The 15,470-nt window shown below is 64.2% G+C and overlaps 2 protein-coding genes across 6 annotated transcripts in view; one reads left to right on the forward strand and one right to left on the reverse strand.

Moving 5' to 3' along the window:
• SCAP (SREBF chaperone) overlaps positions 1 to 3,995 on the forward strand; it is a 46,755-nt gene extending 42,760 nt beyond the window's left edge. For all 5 annotated transcript variants that reach the window (XM_032182984.1, XM_032182983.1, XM_032182982.1 and 2 more), the window contains 6 exons: positions 221 to 306; positions 720 to 802; positions 1,648 to 1,814; positions 2,301 to 2,381; positions 2,737 to 2,943; positions 3,059 to 3,995. In XM_032182984.1, the coding sequence (XP_032038875.1) occupies positions 221 to 306; positions 720 to 802; positions 1,648 to 1,814; positions 2,301 to 2,381; positions 2,737 to 2,943; positions 3,059 to 3,304 (870 nt within the window). In that variant the 3' untranslated portion in view covers positions 3,305 to 3,995. The remainder of the gene's footprint in view (positions 1 to 220; positions 307 to 719; positions 803 to 1,647; positions 1,815 to 2,300; positions 2,382 to 2,736; positions 2,944 to 3,058) is intronic.
• Positions 3,996 to 4,099: 104 nt separating this feature from the next.
• PTPN23 (protein tyrosine phosphatase non-receptor type 23) lies at positions 4,100 to 15,428 on the reverse strand. The gene is made up of 26 exons (XM_032183279.1): positions 15,345 to 15,428; positions 14,332 to 14,406; positions 14,058 to 14,185; positions 13,738 to 13,814; positions 13,486 to 13,535; positions 13,007 to 13,138; positions 12,702 to 12,782; positions 12,227 to 12,358; positions 12,027 to 12,074; positions 11,731 to 11,787; positions 11,395 to 11,453; positions 11,183 to 11,262; positions 10,883 to 10,997; positions 10,592 to 10,657; positions 10,253 to 10,398; positions 9,670 to 9,993; positions 9,123 to 9,277; positions 8,871 to 9,022; positions 8,550 to 8,729; positions 7,345 to 8,319; positions 6,153 to 6,978; positions 5,636 to 5,820; positions 5,446 to 5,550; positions 5,214 to 5,352; positions 4,984 to 5,094; positions 4,100 to 4,896 (listed from the first exon to the last, which is right to left on the reverse strand). Exons 1-26 carry the CDS (start codon positions 15,426 to 15,428, stop codon positions 4,327 to 4,329), a joined length of 5,052 nt encoding a protein of 1,683 aa, XP_032039170.1. The 3' UTR covers positions 4,100 to 4,326.
• Between the last annotated feature and the right edge of the window lie 42 nt (positions 15,429 to 15,470).

The following is a 15,470-nucleotide window of genomic DNA, read 5'->3' on the forward strand; positions in this document are numbered from 1 at the left end:
CGACAGGAGAGACACGGGTTTTGAAGCAAGCTTTCATTGGAGACGATACCTCCAACGAGAAACTTTCAGAAACAGTTCGATTTGAGCTTGGTTTTGGAAATTAAATGAGAATCTTTCCCTCAGGGTGACAGCAGCCTGCCCTGCGGCCGCTCGGTTTCACGGCCGGGCAGGCTCAGGGGCCTCCTGCTGTTGCTCACACTTTAACTCTTCCTCCTCCCAGGTGTGGGACGCCATCGAGGGCACCCTGCGCAGCAGTAACGAGGAAGGGCAGTCGGGCATCACGGCGCTCGTGTTCCTCAACCACAGGTGATGGCGTCGGTGCTTGGTGATCCCCACGGGGAGGAGAACGTGGTGTGAGCCATGCTCCCAGCTCTGGCACTCTGCTGGCTCTGCTGGAAGCTTCCTTCCCACCTCTCCACCTCGTGCAGAGCGTGGTGGGGGCGAGGTGTCCTGTGCCCCGTGCTCCGGGGCTGTTCCACACGTGTGTGCTCAGCCTTTCTGGTGGCTGAGTATCTGCAATAATTGCAAGAGCTGATGCCTTTGGGTCGCCACTTTCTGTTTGCTGTTAATTAAGCAGCTTTTCCATCTGCTGGCTGATTCTGTGGCCTGAGCTCGACGCAATGTCCAAGTCCCCTTGCAGTCAGGGGTGGCGTAGTTTGGTCCTGATGCTCTTTGCCCTGTGAGGAGCTGCTGCTCACGCGTGTGCATTTCTCCCCCAGGATCGTTGCTGCCCGGCTGAACGGCTCTCTGGACTTCTTCTCGCTAGAAACACACACGTCCTTCAACCACCTGCAGTTCCGAGGTAAGCGGGCGTCTCACACCCTCTTCAAAAGCTCTTGTCATCATGCTCCGCTCCAAAAAATCCCTGTTGCAGGATGCCAAACCAGACGTTGCGCAGGAATGAAGAATAATTTGGGAATTCCCTGTGGAGCTAAAGCATTTGGAGTGCTCGTTTTTTTCTCCAGTGCTTAAGTCTGGAGGCTGGGGGACACATTTTGGTGTCAGCTCTTCCCTGCACCTCGTTCCTCTCCCACCCCACACTTAATTTAATTAATTGCTCATGCAGCAAGGTCTGGTTTTGTTTGCACAGCACAGAGCCCCACGCAGCCAGGAGGTAGCATGGGGCTTCGGCACAGCCACACACAAATTAAATCACCTTTGTGTGTTGTTTTTTGTTCTTTTTTTTGTTGTTGTTTGTAATGCTGGGGTCATTTGAGTTCCTTCATTTGATCTCACTTGAGCTCTTCAGGGATCTGTCCTGCCGAAGTTGTAGGGCGCCGATTCCCAGCAGGGAGCTCTGCTGCTGAGCTGGGTGTTGGAGACGCTCGCTCTGTTTTTTTTATCATATCCCGGGACGGTTTTGGGTTGGCAGGACCTCAAAACCCACCCAGTTCACCCCCTGCTGTGGGCAGGCTCCCCTCCCACCACACCAGCTCGCTCAAAGGTGCTTTGCTTCAGCAGCTGTAGCTGCTGCTGGCATCAGCCAGGGCGGTAAGGTCGGACCAGGCTCAATTTCTCCCCGAATTCAGCCCCGAGGCATCCCTGATTTTGCCTCTCTGGCTGATTTTGGCCTCTCTGGGTGATGTTGGGCACTGACTTTGGGGCGTCGTGCTGCCCCGAGCACTCAGCCGTTTGTTTTGGCCGCAGGAGCCCCGAGCAGAAGCAGCATCCCCTCCTCCCCGGTGTTCAGCAGCAGCGACATCATCACGTGCCAGCTCACCCACACCGTGTCCTGCGCCCACCAGAAGCCCATCACGGCGCTGAAAGCCGCAGCGGGACGCCTGGTCACGGGCAGCCAGGACCACACGCTGCGGGTAAGGCTTTAGGGCTCCCTGCACGGCTGCTCTACGTGCTGGGGGCACGGCCTGTGCCTGCGGGGAGGCTGAGGGTGCACTCCTGCAGCTCCCAGCTCTACTCTGGATCTGCCTGGATCTGGCTCCTCAGCACAGTGAGGACAAAGCCCTGCACGAGGCAGCTTCCTAAACAGAGCAGGAGCTCCTGCTGAGGGCTGAGCGACTTCATAAAGAGCAATATCTGGGTTCTGGGTATTCCTCTTCCCCTCGTCCTTTCCAGCAGTAGTTCTTTCCCTTCTGCCACGCTCCCCCTGCCCCGTCACTGCCCGCCAGGCATTGCCCTCACCCCCTGCAGCAGCACCCAGGGGGCTCGCTGCCCTGCTGCCGGGAGAGGGGAGGGCAGCGAGGGGGGCCGACCTGAGAGCTTCGTTAGCAAGAGCTAATTAGCTTCATTGCTTCATTAGCAAGAGCCTGAGGGACGCTCATGGTTGCCCTTCTGCCCCGCAGGTGTTCCGGCTCGAGGACTCGTGCTGCCTGTTCACTCTCCAGGGCCACTCGGGAGCCATCACGGCTGTGTACATGGACCAGGTGAGGCAGCAGCTGGAGGAGCAGCTTTTATTTTTGGCTCTTCCTTTAGCCAGAGGCACCCAGGTCTGCGCCCTGTCTTCCTGCCCTCCTGGGGCCCAACCTTCTCCTGGAGTGGGATTTTCGTTTTTTGCTGCGCTGTTACCCCCAGCCCACGTACAGAAGCAGTGAAAACGCTGAGCCAGCAGCTCCGTTTTCCCTCCCACGCTTTCCTTTGGCAGCCTGGGATTATGCCCAGCGCGCTGGCAGTGCTTGCTTGTAGGATCACCCTGCATGTTTGGGGTCCAAGGCGCTGTGGGGTCAGGATTGGGGCTGCCCGCCCTGCCCCGAGGTGCCTGAGCTGCTCCTGTCCTTGCAGACGATGGTGCTGGCGAGCGGGGGCCAGGACGGTGCCATCTGCCTGTGGGACGTGCTGACGGGCAGCAAGGTGAGCCACATGTACGCCCACCGCGGGGACGTCACCTCGCTCACCTGCACCACCTCCTGCGTCATCAGCAGCGGCTTGGACGACGTGATCAGCATCTGGGACCGCAGCTCGGGCATCAAGCTCTACTCCATCCAGCAGGTGGGTAGCGGGGAAAGCTCCGGGGCGCTCGGAAAAGAACAGATTCGAGGTGAAATCGGGGCTTGAGCCCCTTTGGGGTGGCCGAGTGTGCTTACGGTGCTCTGTTTCCTCGCAGGAGATGGGGTGCGGAGCCAGCCTGGGCGTGATTTCGGACAACCTGCTGGTGACGGGCGGCCAGGGCTGCGTTTCCTTCTGGGACATCGGCTACGGCGACCTGCTGCAGACGGTCTACCTGGGGAAGAGCAACGAGTCGCAGCCCGCCCGGCAGATCCTGGTGCTGGAGAACGCCGCCATCGTCTGCAACTTCGGCAGCGAGCTCAGCCTGGTCTACGTGCCCTCGGTGCTGGAGAAATTGGACTGAGGAAGAAGAGGAGGAGGAGGAGGAGGAAGAGGAGGAGGAGAGGCAGGTGCTGGAGCCTGGAGGCGAAGCATCACATCTTCCTCGCTGGGTTTTTGCTGCGTTCAAACGTGTCCAGGACGGAGCCCTCAGCGCAGCGGGGCAGGAGGAGGCCCCCCGCGTGCAGCCCCACGTGCCTTGGAGCGCGGGCCCCGTGCTCCAGCAGCCCCCGCCCCTATTTATTTATGTGCTGTATATAGTTATTTATTCTGGCAGGAGGGCGGGGGAGCTGCAGGCCGTGGTGGAGCTGCCTCCCCCCTCCTCACCCTGCCCTTCCTCCTCCTCCTCCTCCTCCTCCTCCTCCTCGTCAGGGGAGGCGTTTCTCAGGTTGGGCCTCCCGGCGGAGGGGACGGAGGCACCCACGGGGCTGGGGAGAGGGGCACGGCCCGGCGACCACCCCACGCCCTGGCAGGGGAGCACGAGTTTTGCTTCCACGCCGCCGCTGGCCGTTCGTGGACCCCTGCTGATTGTAGAGGTGGGAGGGGGCGGCTGCAGGGGGGAGGGAGGGGGGCTGAAGTCCCCCCCTCTGCGCCGGCGCGGTGCCTCGGGTGGCCTTAGCCCTGCTGTACGCTTTGTTCTGTACAGTGGCAGCATTTTTGTACCGGATCGTGTTTTATAATGTGTACAAAGACACCCCCATTAAACGGAACTAACCCCCCCCCGAGGTTGTCCGGGTGGTGAAACGCTCCCCAAGGCCCTGTCCCCAGGGTCATGGGGACAACGCAGGGGGAGGGGACGTTTTTCCAGACCCCGCACAGCGCCAGATCGACCTCTTTATTTTAGTAGCAAAGAGCTGAAAAAGTCAGTTCGAAGGGAGTGAGAGAAAGTGGCGGGCGCCATACACCTGTACAAAGCTTGGGGGGGGGAAAGGCAGGGCCCCCCCTGCGCCCCCCAACCCCTCCAGGGGCCAACCCAGCACCCTGGGAGGCGGGAGGCCGGGGGCTGTGGCTGTAGTGCAGGATTTTGGGGGGTTCCAGGCCCCCCCCTCAGCTCTTGTTGAGCGTCCAGAGCGGGTCGAGCATGCTGAGGGGGTCGTCGGTGGGCCGGGGTCCCCGCAGCCCCTCGCCCGTCTGCGCCTGGAGGAAATTCTGCTTGTTCATCCGCTGCTTGCCCTTCAACGACGCGTCCAGGGTGAAGGCCTCGGGGGTGAGGGAGGCCAGCAGCTCCAGCGAGGAGGAGGAGGGAGCGGAGGCCGGGGGCTGCGGGGGTTGTGGAGGCCCCGGGGGGTCAGCCGGGGGGGGTTTGGGGGTCTCCTCCTCCACGTGGTTGCTGCTCTCGGCCTCAGGTAGGGGCTCGGGGGGCGCTGGGGGGGTTGGCTCAGGGATCGGGGCGGTGCTGCCATCCGTCACCCCATCCAAAACGCCATCGGGAAGCGCTGGCAGCGCCTCCGGGGGGGCAGAATCAGGCATGGGGGCGGGCTCGAGCCCCCAGCCCCCCCCAATTTCTCCCCCTGCTCCCGTGGGCTTGATGCTGAGCTTGGCGATGGTGGCCTGGATGGAGCTGATGGACAGGTCCCCCCCCAGCACCAGGTCCTGGGGGTCCTGGTGGAAGTAGAGCTGCGAGGAAAGAGCCCCGTGAGCCCCCGGGGGGGGGTGGGCACTGGTTTTTATCGCCCCCCCACACCCCCAGCTCCCTGCACCCACCTTGGGGGACGTGCTGTTGGGGGGCTTGGGGCCGGGCGTGCCCACCCCGTGGCGCTGCAGGACCTGCTCCGCGTGCTGCAGGACGGCCTCGTAGCAGAACTTGAGGTGGAGCTGCGGGGACGAGAGCGGGGTGAGCACCCCCCCCAGGACCTAGGGGCGCACCCCCAGGATTTAGGGGCACCCCCCCAGCATTTAGGGGCACCCCAATACCTCCCCCCTCACCCCGTTACCTTCTCCTGCAGCATGTGCTTGCGCTGCTGCCGCAGGCGCTTCACCAGCTGGGGCAGGTCGGGGATGCCGTTGCCCGCCTCCACCTCCTGCATGGCCGCGTAGAGCAGGCAGAAGGCGCCCGTACGGCCCACGCCGGAGCTGCCAGGGGAGACCCGACCCCATCAGGCACCCCACAGCCCCTAGAATCCCCCCTTTTTTGCCCTAAAAAGCCCCCCGCCGGGTGCCGCTCACCTGCAGTGCACCACGATGGGGGTGTGCAGCGGGCGCTGGTGCAGGTAGTGGCCGTGCACCTCCTGGATGAAGCGCAGGAGGCTCCCCTTGCTGTCGGGCAGACCCCTGGAGGGGGTTGAAGGGGCTTTTAGGAACCCCAAAACCCCCTCCCCACGCCCCGCTCCCCCTCCCCTCGGCCCCGTTAGCGTACAGCTCGGGCCAGGAGGTGAACTGCAGGTGGACCACGGTGCGCTTGAGGCTCTGGTCGCGGTACTGCAGGGTGATCATCCGCTCCACGTGGGTGGGGGTGGCCTTCAGCCCCGTGAGGATGAGGGTGACGGGGCCCTGCACCACCGGCTGGCCCCGCTCCGCCGGGAAGTACCGCAGCACCTTTTGCTGAGAGGAGGAGGGATATAGGGTCAGGGGGAGGGGTATAGGGTCAGGGAGGGGGATATAGGGGCAGGGGGAGGGATATAGGGGCAGGGGGAGGGATATAGGGGCAGGGGGAGGGATATAGGGGCAGTAGGGTCAGGGGGAGGGATATAGGGGCAGTAGGGTCAGGGGGAGGGATATAGGGGCAGTAGGGTCAGGGGGAGGGATATAGGGGCAGGGGGAAGGAATGGGGTGGCTCACGGCACCCCTTAAAGGCTCGCAGCACCCCATTGTGGGGACCAAGAGCGGTGATGAAGCCCAGGAGCTGGGATTTGGGACCACGCTCGGGGTTTTACCTTCTCCAGCTCCTGCTCCGACACCAGCATGACGACGACGGAGACCTTCTGCTCGTAGATCATCAGCCAGAAGTCGGCGGCGGTGCCCAGCAGCGGGGCCTGGGTGGCGATGACGGTGGGGCAGTAGGGCGAGAGGTCCTCCACCCGGCTGGCGTTGATGTAGTCGTCTTTCCCCGAGCGCAGCACCACGCGGTTCCTGTCGTAGGGCATGATGTCCTGGTGCCGGTTCTTCATGGAGTAGCAGCGGGCGATGGCGATGGAGAGCTGCCGGGCGTCGCGTTCCTGGGCGTCCTGCAGCTCCTTCCACACCGCGTCCAGTTGGGTGCCACCACCACCGCCACCGCCACCGCCACCAGCGGTGCTCGCCGGGTGCTCCAAACCCTCCAGGAGCCCTCGGAAACGCTGGAGCTCAGCCAGGAGGCGCAGGACCCGCTCGGGTTTCTCGTAGGGGTCCTTCTCGATCAGCTGCACGGCTTTGGGTTTTTGGCCCTCTTTGGCGTCCGCCTTGGTGGGCTGCAGCAGGGGTTGGCCCACGGCCGCCTTGGAGCCCCCGTGCTGGCTCTCGGGGCTGGAGGACAGCAGGTCGTCGGTGGAGGAGCTCTGCCGCTGGAATTGGGGCTCGCCAGGGGGCAGCGAGGGTGGGGGGCGCTGGGGGGGCTGTAGGGGCAGAGGGGGCTGCGGGGAGGGGGCCGGGGATGGGATCAGGGGGCCCTGAACCGCCGCGGGGCCTTGCAGCTGGCTCAGGACGGGGCTGGGAGAAGGGGCGGCGTGGGGGGGGGCGGATTGGGGGGCGGGGGAAGGCGGGGGGGGCCCCATGGGGGCAGGGCTGGGGCAAAAAGGGAGGGCCGGGGAGCTGGGGGGGGGCCCGGGTTGCAGCCCCCCCAGGGCGGGGTGGAGGGGTTGGGTTGGGGGCACGCTGGGCCCGGGGGGTCTGGGGAGGGGTCCGGGGAAGGGGAGGGTCCCCGTGGGGGGGGGGAGGCCGTGGGGGGGCAGCTTGTCCTGGCCGGGCAGGGGGTAGAGCTGGGGGCACAGCGGGGGCTGGGGAGGGGCTGGGGGGGGCTGCAGCTGCCCCACGGGGCCGGAATAGGGCTGCTGGGCAAATTGGGGGGGCAGCGGGGGGCGGGCAGGGGGTTGGAAGGGGAGGGGGAGCTGGGGGCGGGCTGGGGGGAGGAAAGGGGCTTGAGGGGGGAACTGTTGGGGGCCCCCCAGGCTTTGGGGGCGAGCTGGCAGCTCCATGGGGGGCTGCAGCTGTGCTGGGGGGGTGAAAGTGGGGTGGGGGTGCTGCCCGGGGGGGAAGGGGTGCCCAAAAGGCTGCTGCAGCCCCCCCGGGGCGTAGGGGAAGGAGGCAGGGGGGGCAGCGGGGCGCTGGGGGGGCAGGAAGCCGGCGGGGGGCACGGTAGGCCCCTGATTTGGGAGGCGGGGGGGGGCCGTGCAGCTGGAGATGGGGGCCTGGACGCTGTCCACGGTGGTGGTGGCCGGGCGGGGGGCCGGGCCCTGCTCGGGGGCACCCATGGGTGGGGGCTGAGCACCCCCGGGGGCCGGCCCCATAGCTGGGGGTCTGGGGGGGGCGGCTGCAGGCAGCCCGGCTTGGTTGACCCCGTAGGAAACAGCGGGGCCGTGCTGGGGGGAAGAACGAGGGGGCAGCACGTGGGGCACCCCATAAGCGGGCTGGGGCGGGCCCCGGAGCAAGGGGGCGGCCGGGAAGAGTTGGGGGGCAGAGGAAGGGGCTGAGCTGGGGGGGGGGACGGCGGCTTGGGGGGCAGAGGGCTGCAGGAGCTGCACCGGGAAGGCAGCGGGGGCAGAAGCGGGCACGGGGTAGTGGCCGGGGAGGGCAGGGAAGCGGGCGGGGTTGTAGGGTTGCAGGGGGGCGCTGGCCAGCCTGGCCGGGGGTAAAAAAACCTCGGGGGGGGCCGGGGGGCGCAGCCCGGCTGCTAAAGAGGGGTCGAGGGTGAGAGCGGCCAGGGTGGAAGGGGGCAAACGGGCCAGGTGGGCGGCCAGCACGTCGGGGGGGAGGCTGCGAAGCTCCTCGGGGAGATCGGCCAAGCCCAGGGAGCCGAGCGGAGCGGCCTCGGCGGCTTCGGGGCCGCCCCCGTCCAGCTCCGGAGGTTTCTTCTGCAAGGCAGGTTTGGGGGCCGTGGGGCGGGGGGGCGGCTGCTTCTTCAGCTCCCTGAAGTGGGAGGGGGTAGGAGGAGTCAGGGAGGGGCTGCCAGCCCTAAAAAATCCCCCCTCCTCCAGCCCTACAAGCCCTCAGCCACCCTACAGCCAACCCCGATCCCATAAGCGGCACCCAGAGGTGTTTCCCACCTCGCTGGGGTGTCCCAGCGACCCCACAGCGGGGCACGAAGCCCTAAATCCCCCCCCCCCTAAATTTGCAGAAGCTGGGGGGGGGGCACTTACTTCTCCAGGATCTGCTGGCGGTTGGCTTCGGCAGCCTGGCAGGCCGCCCGGGCTTTCTCCAGCAGCTTGGCAGCTTTCCCCTCCAGGTCGGTGTAAAAATCCTTCCCCTCTTGGGATTTCTTCATCAGGTCCTCGTAGGCTTCGTAGGAAGCCACCAAAGTCTGGACGGTGGTGTTCCACCTGGGGAGGTGGGACAGAGGGCTGAGCACCAGGGCTGGCGTGCAATTAGCAGCAAGCCCGTGCGTTAATTACCCTTTGTGTTGTGTTTCCCGACCCCACAGAGCCCCCCAAAACCCCACAAGCTGCTCCCCCTGCGCTCACTTGTGCTCCACCTCGGCCAGGGCCTTGCGCACGGCCGCGTATTTGACGTTGGCGTCCGTCAGCGCCTTGAGGACGTTCTCCTGGGCCGCCAGGTTCTGCTCCAGGTACACCTTGATCTGGTCGTATTTCTTCAGCTGCTCCTCGAAGAGTTTCTGCCGGGGAGAAAGGAGAAAGGGGGGGGGGAGTTGAGGGGCTGCGGGGAAACCCCCCCCCCCCCCACAGAGCCCCGGGGAGGTGGCAGGAGGAGCCCACCTTCATCTCGGAGCGGTCGGCGGTGACGAGGGAGGTGGTGATGTCGTCCTTCTGGATCATCTCCCGCAGCTGCTGCTCCAGGGACAGGCGCTGGTCCCGCATCTCCTGCACCTTCACCAGGATCCGCTTCAGGTTCTGCAGCACCTGCTTGTCGTCTGGGGGGGGGGAATTGGGAACATTCAGAGGGCGCGGCGTCCCCAAAACCCTCAAACTGCTCGTGGGGTGGGAAGCGAGGGCTTGGGGACAGCCTGCAGCCTGTCCTGGCACACCCAGGTTGGATGTTTGAGCCTCTGCTGGACTTATTTTATCCCCACGCCGTGATCTCAAGGTGCCAGGATGGCGATTTGGGCATTTTTGGGGGAGAAAAGCCCCCACAGCCCGCCTCGCACCGCCCCACGCAGCAGGCTGATGCCCCGAGAGCGTGGCTGATGTTGAAAAGAACCCAAAAAAAGCACCGGGGGGGTGCAGAAGCCGTGCCCCTCCCCACCTCGGGGCACGAAAACGATACCAGAGGGGCGCAGCGAGGCCAGGCGGGCTCCCAACTCACCTTCGGTCAACGAGGGCGAGGGCAGCGCCGCCCGGACCTGCTCCAGGGGCCCGCTGAGCAGGCGGAGGTTGCCGATGTGCAGGTTCATGGCTTTGTGCAGCTCGGTGTTGGTGAAGCTGGCCTTCTCGTGCACCTCCAGGTACTTGGAGCACTCCTTGCTCACCTCGGCCAGCCCGGAGGATGAAGGAGGCGGAGGGGAACCCGGCGGGGCCGGGCCCTTCCCCAGCAGCTCCTGGAGTTTCCGTTCCTGGGCTTCGTCTTCCTCCAGGAGGTCTCGGATCTCCTTCAGGGAGGCCTCCACGTCGGTGAAAACCCCGGAGAGGACTGGGAGGGAGAGACAGAGGATGGGAAGAGCTGAAAAAGTTCCCTGATCCCCACCACAAACCCTCCCGGCCCTCATCCGCTCCAGCCCTGAAGAACAGCCCGCGAGGAAGCACCACGTGCCGTGAGCAGCCACCAGGAAGTGTGATTTGGGGAAAAAAATTATAAAAAGTGCTGAATTTGTGAGTGGGGAAGCCGTTTCCGACACCGAAACGCAAGCAGGGCACGGCTCCGTGTCCCGTATCCCCCCCCGGGCCCTTACCCTGCATGGACTGGACGAGGTTTTTGACGGTGTCGGGGCGCACGCTGAGGGCGGCGCACTTCTCCATCAGGACGGGGGGGATGTGGCTGTACATCTCCAGGTTGTCCACGGTCTCGGGGTCCAGCTGCATCGAGTCCATGAACTGGCTGCGGGCAGGAACAAAGCCCTGAGAGGCGGCAGAAGCTCCCCCGTCAGCCTTCTGGGGTTCCCCAACCTCCCCGCCCCAAAGCAGGGGCTCTGAGGACCAGTTATCGGGGCCTGCTCGGAACTGGGCAAACTGGGAGCTCGCAGCAGGGTGCTGAGAGGGGAGGGGAGAGGCTGGGTGGGGCTCACACGTACTCCAGGACTTCGTTCTTGGCTTCGATCTTGGCCATCACGTCCCTCAGCAGCTTGGCCTTCTCCTCGCTGCAAGAAAAAAAAATCCTTTTAGGGTCGGGATGGGATATGGGAAAGCACCAGGACCCTGCAGGAATCAGCCCGGGGACATTTTGGGAAGGTTTAGGTGCCCCAAGGAAAGCCCTGCAGCTGGTGTGGCCCCCTCTGGACCCCGTTAAGAGGCCTGGAAGCTGGGCTGAGGCACGGGTTCCTTCCTCTGCCCTCTTTTGGGGTTGTTCCCTGCCCGGGACCCACCTGTAGAGCGAGGAGGCCTCGTGGGCAGCCATGGGAACCAGCTTGGCGAAGATATCGGGGCCGGTGACAGCGGGGTCCGTGGGGTTGACGGGGAGAGCTTTCACCAGCGGGGCACCTGCGGTCCCAAAACAAACACCTGCTGACCCCAAATCTCCACGGGGACGCTCCTCGGGTCCCAAAAGCCCTCCTCCTGCTCAGCACCTTCACCCCAAAAGCTCCCAGGGGAGCAGGCCGTTGCCAAACCCCACTGCTTGGGGTTCCCTGAGCGTGCACCCCGCCATCAGCAGCTCTCAGCCTCACCTTTCACCGACTGCAGGGTGTCCAAGGCGGGCACGGCTTCGTGGTAGATGAAGTCGTTGTCTTTTTTGGCCGAATTGTACCTAAAAACGAGACCTCAGGGTGACGGGAAGCAGGCAAAAAGGCCCCAAAAGCCCCAGACCCCAAATGAAACCGCTCCCTGGGGGTTTCTGCCCCCCTCCCCAGTTGTGTCCGGGGGATTTTTGCACACTCACTTGCCACCGATCACGTCCATGGTGAACCTCAGGGCTTCCTGGACGGTTTCGGGCTGGCCCTACAGAAACAGGAGTGAGTGGAGGCGAGGGAGGGGGATTGCTGCTGCCCCCATACCCCGAGCACGCCCCACACACAGCAGCAGCCCCTCCTCGGGCCCCAAAACAGGACCAAAACCCTCAGCTCCACACCCAGGAGCTGCCGGGCAAGAAACCCAGGCAGAATCCAGCCCCTCAGGCAGCCCCAGATCCCCTGTCCCACATTTTCAGGAGGAGTTAAAAGAAAAAAAAACAAACAAAAAACAACAATTCCTGCTGCCAGAGGGAGAAGGAACGCACCTTTGCCAGTTTTATAGCCTCGTTGAGTTTATCCAGGGCACTCTGGAAGTAAATGACCTGTGGGGAGAAGAAGAATTACTCCCAGGTTTGGGAGAGGTGCTGGAGATGGCACAGAAATTCAGTGCCTCTGCCCTGCACGGAGCACCAGCACCCCCCCCGAGGGCTGCAGCTTCCTTCAGGGGCTTTCCTGGTGCCCCTTTCCTGCTTCCCTCGGGGCTGTGGAAACCCCAGGGGGGGTGAAAATCTCCTCCGGGGCTCAACAGGACCTCGACCCAGGCTGCCACAGCTCTGCTTACCCTTTCCCCGAACTTCTGCTGCTCCTCGGCTTGTTTCCCCATGTGCAGCTGCAAAAAAAAAAAGAAGCGTCAGAGCTCCTCGTGGAAGGGAAATCACTCAGCCAAGAAATTCAGCCCCCCTGAGCCCCCCCAGATCCCGTTTGTTGGCCGTGAGGGGGGCTGAGAGCGAGGGGTGCCACCCCCCAGCCCCAAAAACTTACGTGGGCCACGGCGGCGAAGTAGTAAATCTTCATCTGGACCAGTTTCTTCCAATCTTTCTGGATTTTGCCCAGCAGCGAGGCTGTTTCCGAGTTCTCCAAGGCCCTGCAGGCCTCCTTGTAGTAATCCACCACCTGTGGGGTGCAAGGGGGGGGTTTTGGGGTGCCCCAAAGAGCCAGGCTCCCGTTTGAACCGAGAGCAGCCCCTGGAAGAGCTGGGTTGGGGCAGGTTTGGTGGCACCGGGTTCGGTTTGTCCAGCTGGCGGGTGCCCTGCTGGTCAGTTTGGGTTAAAAACGGGTTAAAAATGGGTTAAAAACGGTGTTCTAAGGAAATCTGCCACCCTTACGCCTGCCTTGGAGGAGCTGGGGGCTGCTCAGGGCTTGCTGCGATGCCACAGGGCCCGGACAGCCCGTCCCCAGGTGTCACCTGGCAGCTGTGACAGGAGTTGAGCACGGAAAAGATCCCCCAAAAACTCACCTGGGCGCTGATCCGGGCCACGAGGAAGCTTTTCCTGTTGTCCAGCATGGATTTCTCCAGCAGACACTCCTGCGCCTGGCCCTGTGGAGGCAACACTGGCTGTCCCCACGCTCAGATTCCTCTGAAATCCCCAAAATCCCTCCTGTAGCCAGCACCAGGACCCGCCAGTTACAGCCCCTTTGACTTGAAAACCCCATAGGATGCCCCAAAAGCGTGGCACGGAGCCCTGCTGCCTCCCGAGCCCACCTCAAAATCAGCAGGAGCCGCCCCGGGGGCAGCCAGGAGCCCGCTGGCCCCTTTCCTACCAGCATGAGGTTGATGTTGAGGTTGAGGATCTGGTGGCTCATGTCCACGCTGTAGGAGTGGGGGAAGTGATCCCGAAGGTAGGTGAAGGCCCCGGCAGCGCACTGGAAGTGGGTGCACGAAACCTTCATGCCCTGGGAAGACAAAAGAACGTGTTAGGTGTGCACAAACCACGCCAGAGAGTGGCTGGGAGGAGCCCGAGGGCACATTTGGCCTCAGAGCAGCGACACAGCAGAGGGCAGGGGGATAAAATCCAGCTCAGCGGGGCTAAAAACGCTCCCTGCACTGCTCACGGGCCCCCCAAGACCCCAAAAAGCAGCTCCCAGAGGCCAAAAGCTGAGTTTTGAACCCAAAAAGCTCTCAGGGGCGTGCATTGATGCTACAGCCGAGTCCTGAGGGCTGTCAGCACGTGGCTGCTGGCTCCCAGGGGGAAATAAAAACCCTTTTTAGGGATTTCTAGGGGCTGCTCGGGGGCTCTTACCTCCTCCGACACCCTCTTGTCCATGGCGCCCAGCATGGAGTGCAGCGCACCTGCGGGGAGAGGAGCAGGGCTCAGTGGAGCACCCACAACAGGCTCAAAACCCCAAAAACCAGGAGTTTCGCACCAAATCTGCGGGCAGCTGGCTCCAGGCAGAGACATTCAGCAAAGGGAAGCCCCAAACTGGCAGCAAACCCCCCAGCACCGAGTATTTAAGGCCCCCCCAGGGGGAACAGCCGCGTTTCTGACCCTCACCCAGGTTGTAGAGGATGCAGGCCTGCTCGTACTTGATGTCCTCGTGGGTCACCGTCTTGCCCGAGAAGATTTCGGTCCTGCAAGGAGAGAGGAGGGGGCTGCTTACCCCCTGCTCACCTTCCTGGCCCTTCCTCAGCCCCCCCAGAGCCACCCCGGGGGCATGGTGGCATTTTAGGATGTCCCCAGGCCACCCCAGCAGCAGGGGAAGCCGGCCAAAAAGCGCCGTAACAACCAAAAGTTTGGAATTATAGGACTTGAGCCCCAAACGTCAGGGAAAACTGCACCCCAGGAGGGCAGGAGGAGCCCCCCAAGGCCCTCACCAGGCGATGGGGACCGCGGCCTCCTGCTCAGCACCCATCGGGATCCGGCTCTGCAGGTAGTGGAGCTGCCCGAAGTATTTCCTCAGCGTGCTGCAGCCCTCGAAGTCCCTGGGGACGTTGACGGCGTTCTAGAGGGGAGAGAGAAAGAGGGAGGGAGGAGCATGAGGCAGAAAACATCGGGGCCGTGCAGGGAGCGAGCTGTCACCCAGCTCCCGTGGGCAAATGGGGGTGATTTGGGGCCGAGCCCACCCCGGGAGGGGGGCAGGGGGCTCACCTGCCGCAGCACCTCCAGCTTGCGCAGCTCCTCGTTGTAGTTCTCGGGGTTCTCCCCGTAGTTCTTCAGGACAAACTTGGAAGGGGAGGGGGAAAAAAAACAGGTGAGGGGGTGTGACAGAGCGCAGAGGTGTTCATAAACGCCAGGGGAAGGCAGATTTACAGAGATTTAAACTTCCCTCCACGTACAGGCGTGGAATAAATCCCCGGGGGAGGTGTTTGGGGCTGGCAGGACGGTGCTGAGCCGGCTGCGGGGCCTGACTCAGCCACGGGGCGGCTCCCGGTGTCACCCCGTGCCACGCCCGGTGTCACCGCACAGCTCCTCTGTGGCTGTGGCCCCCCAAAAAACCCAAGGGCAGGAGGAGGTGTGCCTGCCAGGAGACCCTGCCCGCTGTGGGTGAGGAGCTGCCTCTGCTGGGGGGCTCACAGAGGGGTGGGAGCTGGCCTGCATGGCAGCAAACATCAGGAAGGCTTCAGAAACGCACCCCCACAGCCAGGTGGGGATGGAAAGCTCAGGGGAGGTGATCCCAGCTCTGCCCCCTGCATCTTCCAGCCCAGGGGCAGGCCCCCAGCACCGTGCCCTGCCTGGGAAGGGCTCAGCACCGACCCTGCCTCTGCGGCTCCTTGCTCAGAGGCACCGCGGAGCCCCACACCGGCCCTGTCAGCACGCAGCAACACCCTTCAGGAAGGGGAATGAGGACGAGGCGCCCCGCCAGCGCCTGGGCAGCTTCTTCACGGCTCCTCAGGGCTCCCCTTGAGGCCTCCTGCGCGAGGAGGAACCGGGCCCAGAGGCCGGGACCGGCAGAGGGCGGGACGGGAGGCCGGCCACAAACCTGCCGACTCACCCCACACCCCCCCTCACCCTCCCCCACCTCCCCTCACCCCCCCATCCCCCCCCACACCCCCCTCAGCGCCCGGGCTCCCCTCACAGGCCTCAGCCCAGCCCCAGGCCTTCCCCGTGACCCCCCCATTACCTCCCTGTTCCCCTTCCCACCCCCCTCCCGTCCCCCTCACCTTCTTAACGGCGGCGTTGAAGGCGAACTCGCCGGCCTCCTTCAGGTCCAGCCAGATCATGGGCATGCGGGGCACGGCCTCCATGGCGCCCGCCGGCCCGGGCCGGGCCCCGCCGCTGCCGCCGCC

The sequence above is a fragment of the Aythya fuligula genome, chromosome 2 (genome assembly GCF_009819795.1).
Source record: "Aythya fuligula isolate bAytFul2 chromosome 2, bAytFul2.pri, whole genome shotgun sequence".
NCBI classification, from domain to species: Eukaryota; Metazoa; Chordata; class Aves; order Anseriformes; family Anatidae; genus Aythya; species Aythya fuligula.

What these genes read in the sequence shown, in the direction of transcription:
- PTPN23 (XM_032183279.1), bottom strand. Translation starts at nt 15,428, where the DNA reads ATGGAGGCCGTGCCCCGCATGCCCATGATCTGGCTGGACCTGAAGGAG. An exon ending in TGGCCCGGATCAGCGCCCAG is followed by an intron (nt 12,359 to 12,701) that starts GTGAGTTTTTGG and finishes TGCACCCCACAG; the next exon opens with GTGGTGGATTACTACAAGGA. An exon ending in AGCCTGGGGGGCCCCCAACA is followed by an intron (nt 6,979 to 7,344) that starts GTTCCCCCCTCA and finishes TTTTTGCCCCAG; the next exon opens with CCCTGCCCCCATGGGGCCCC.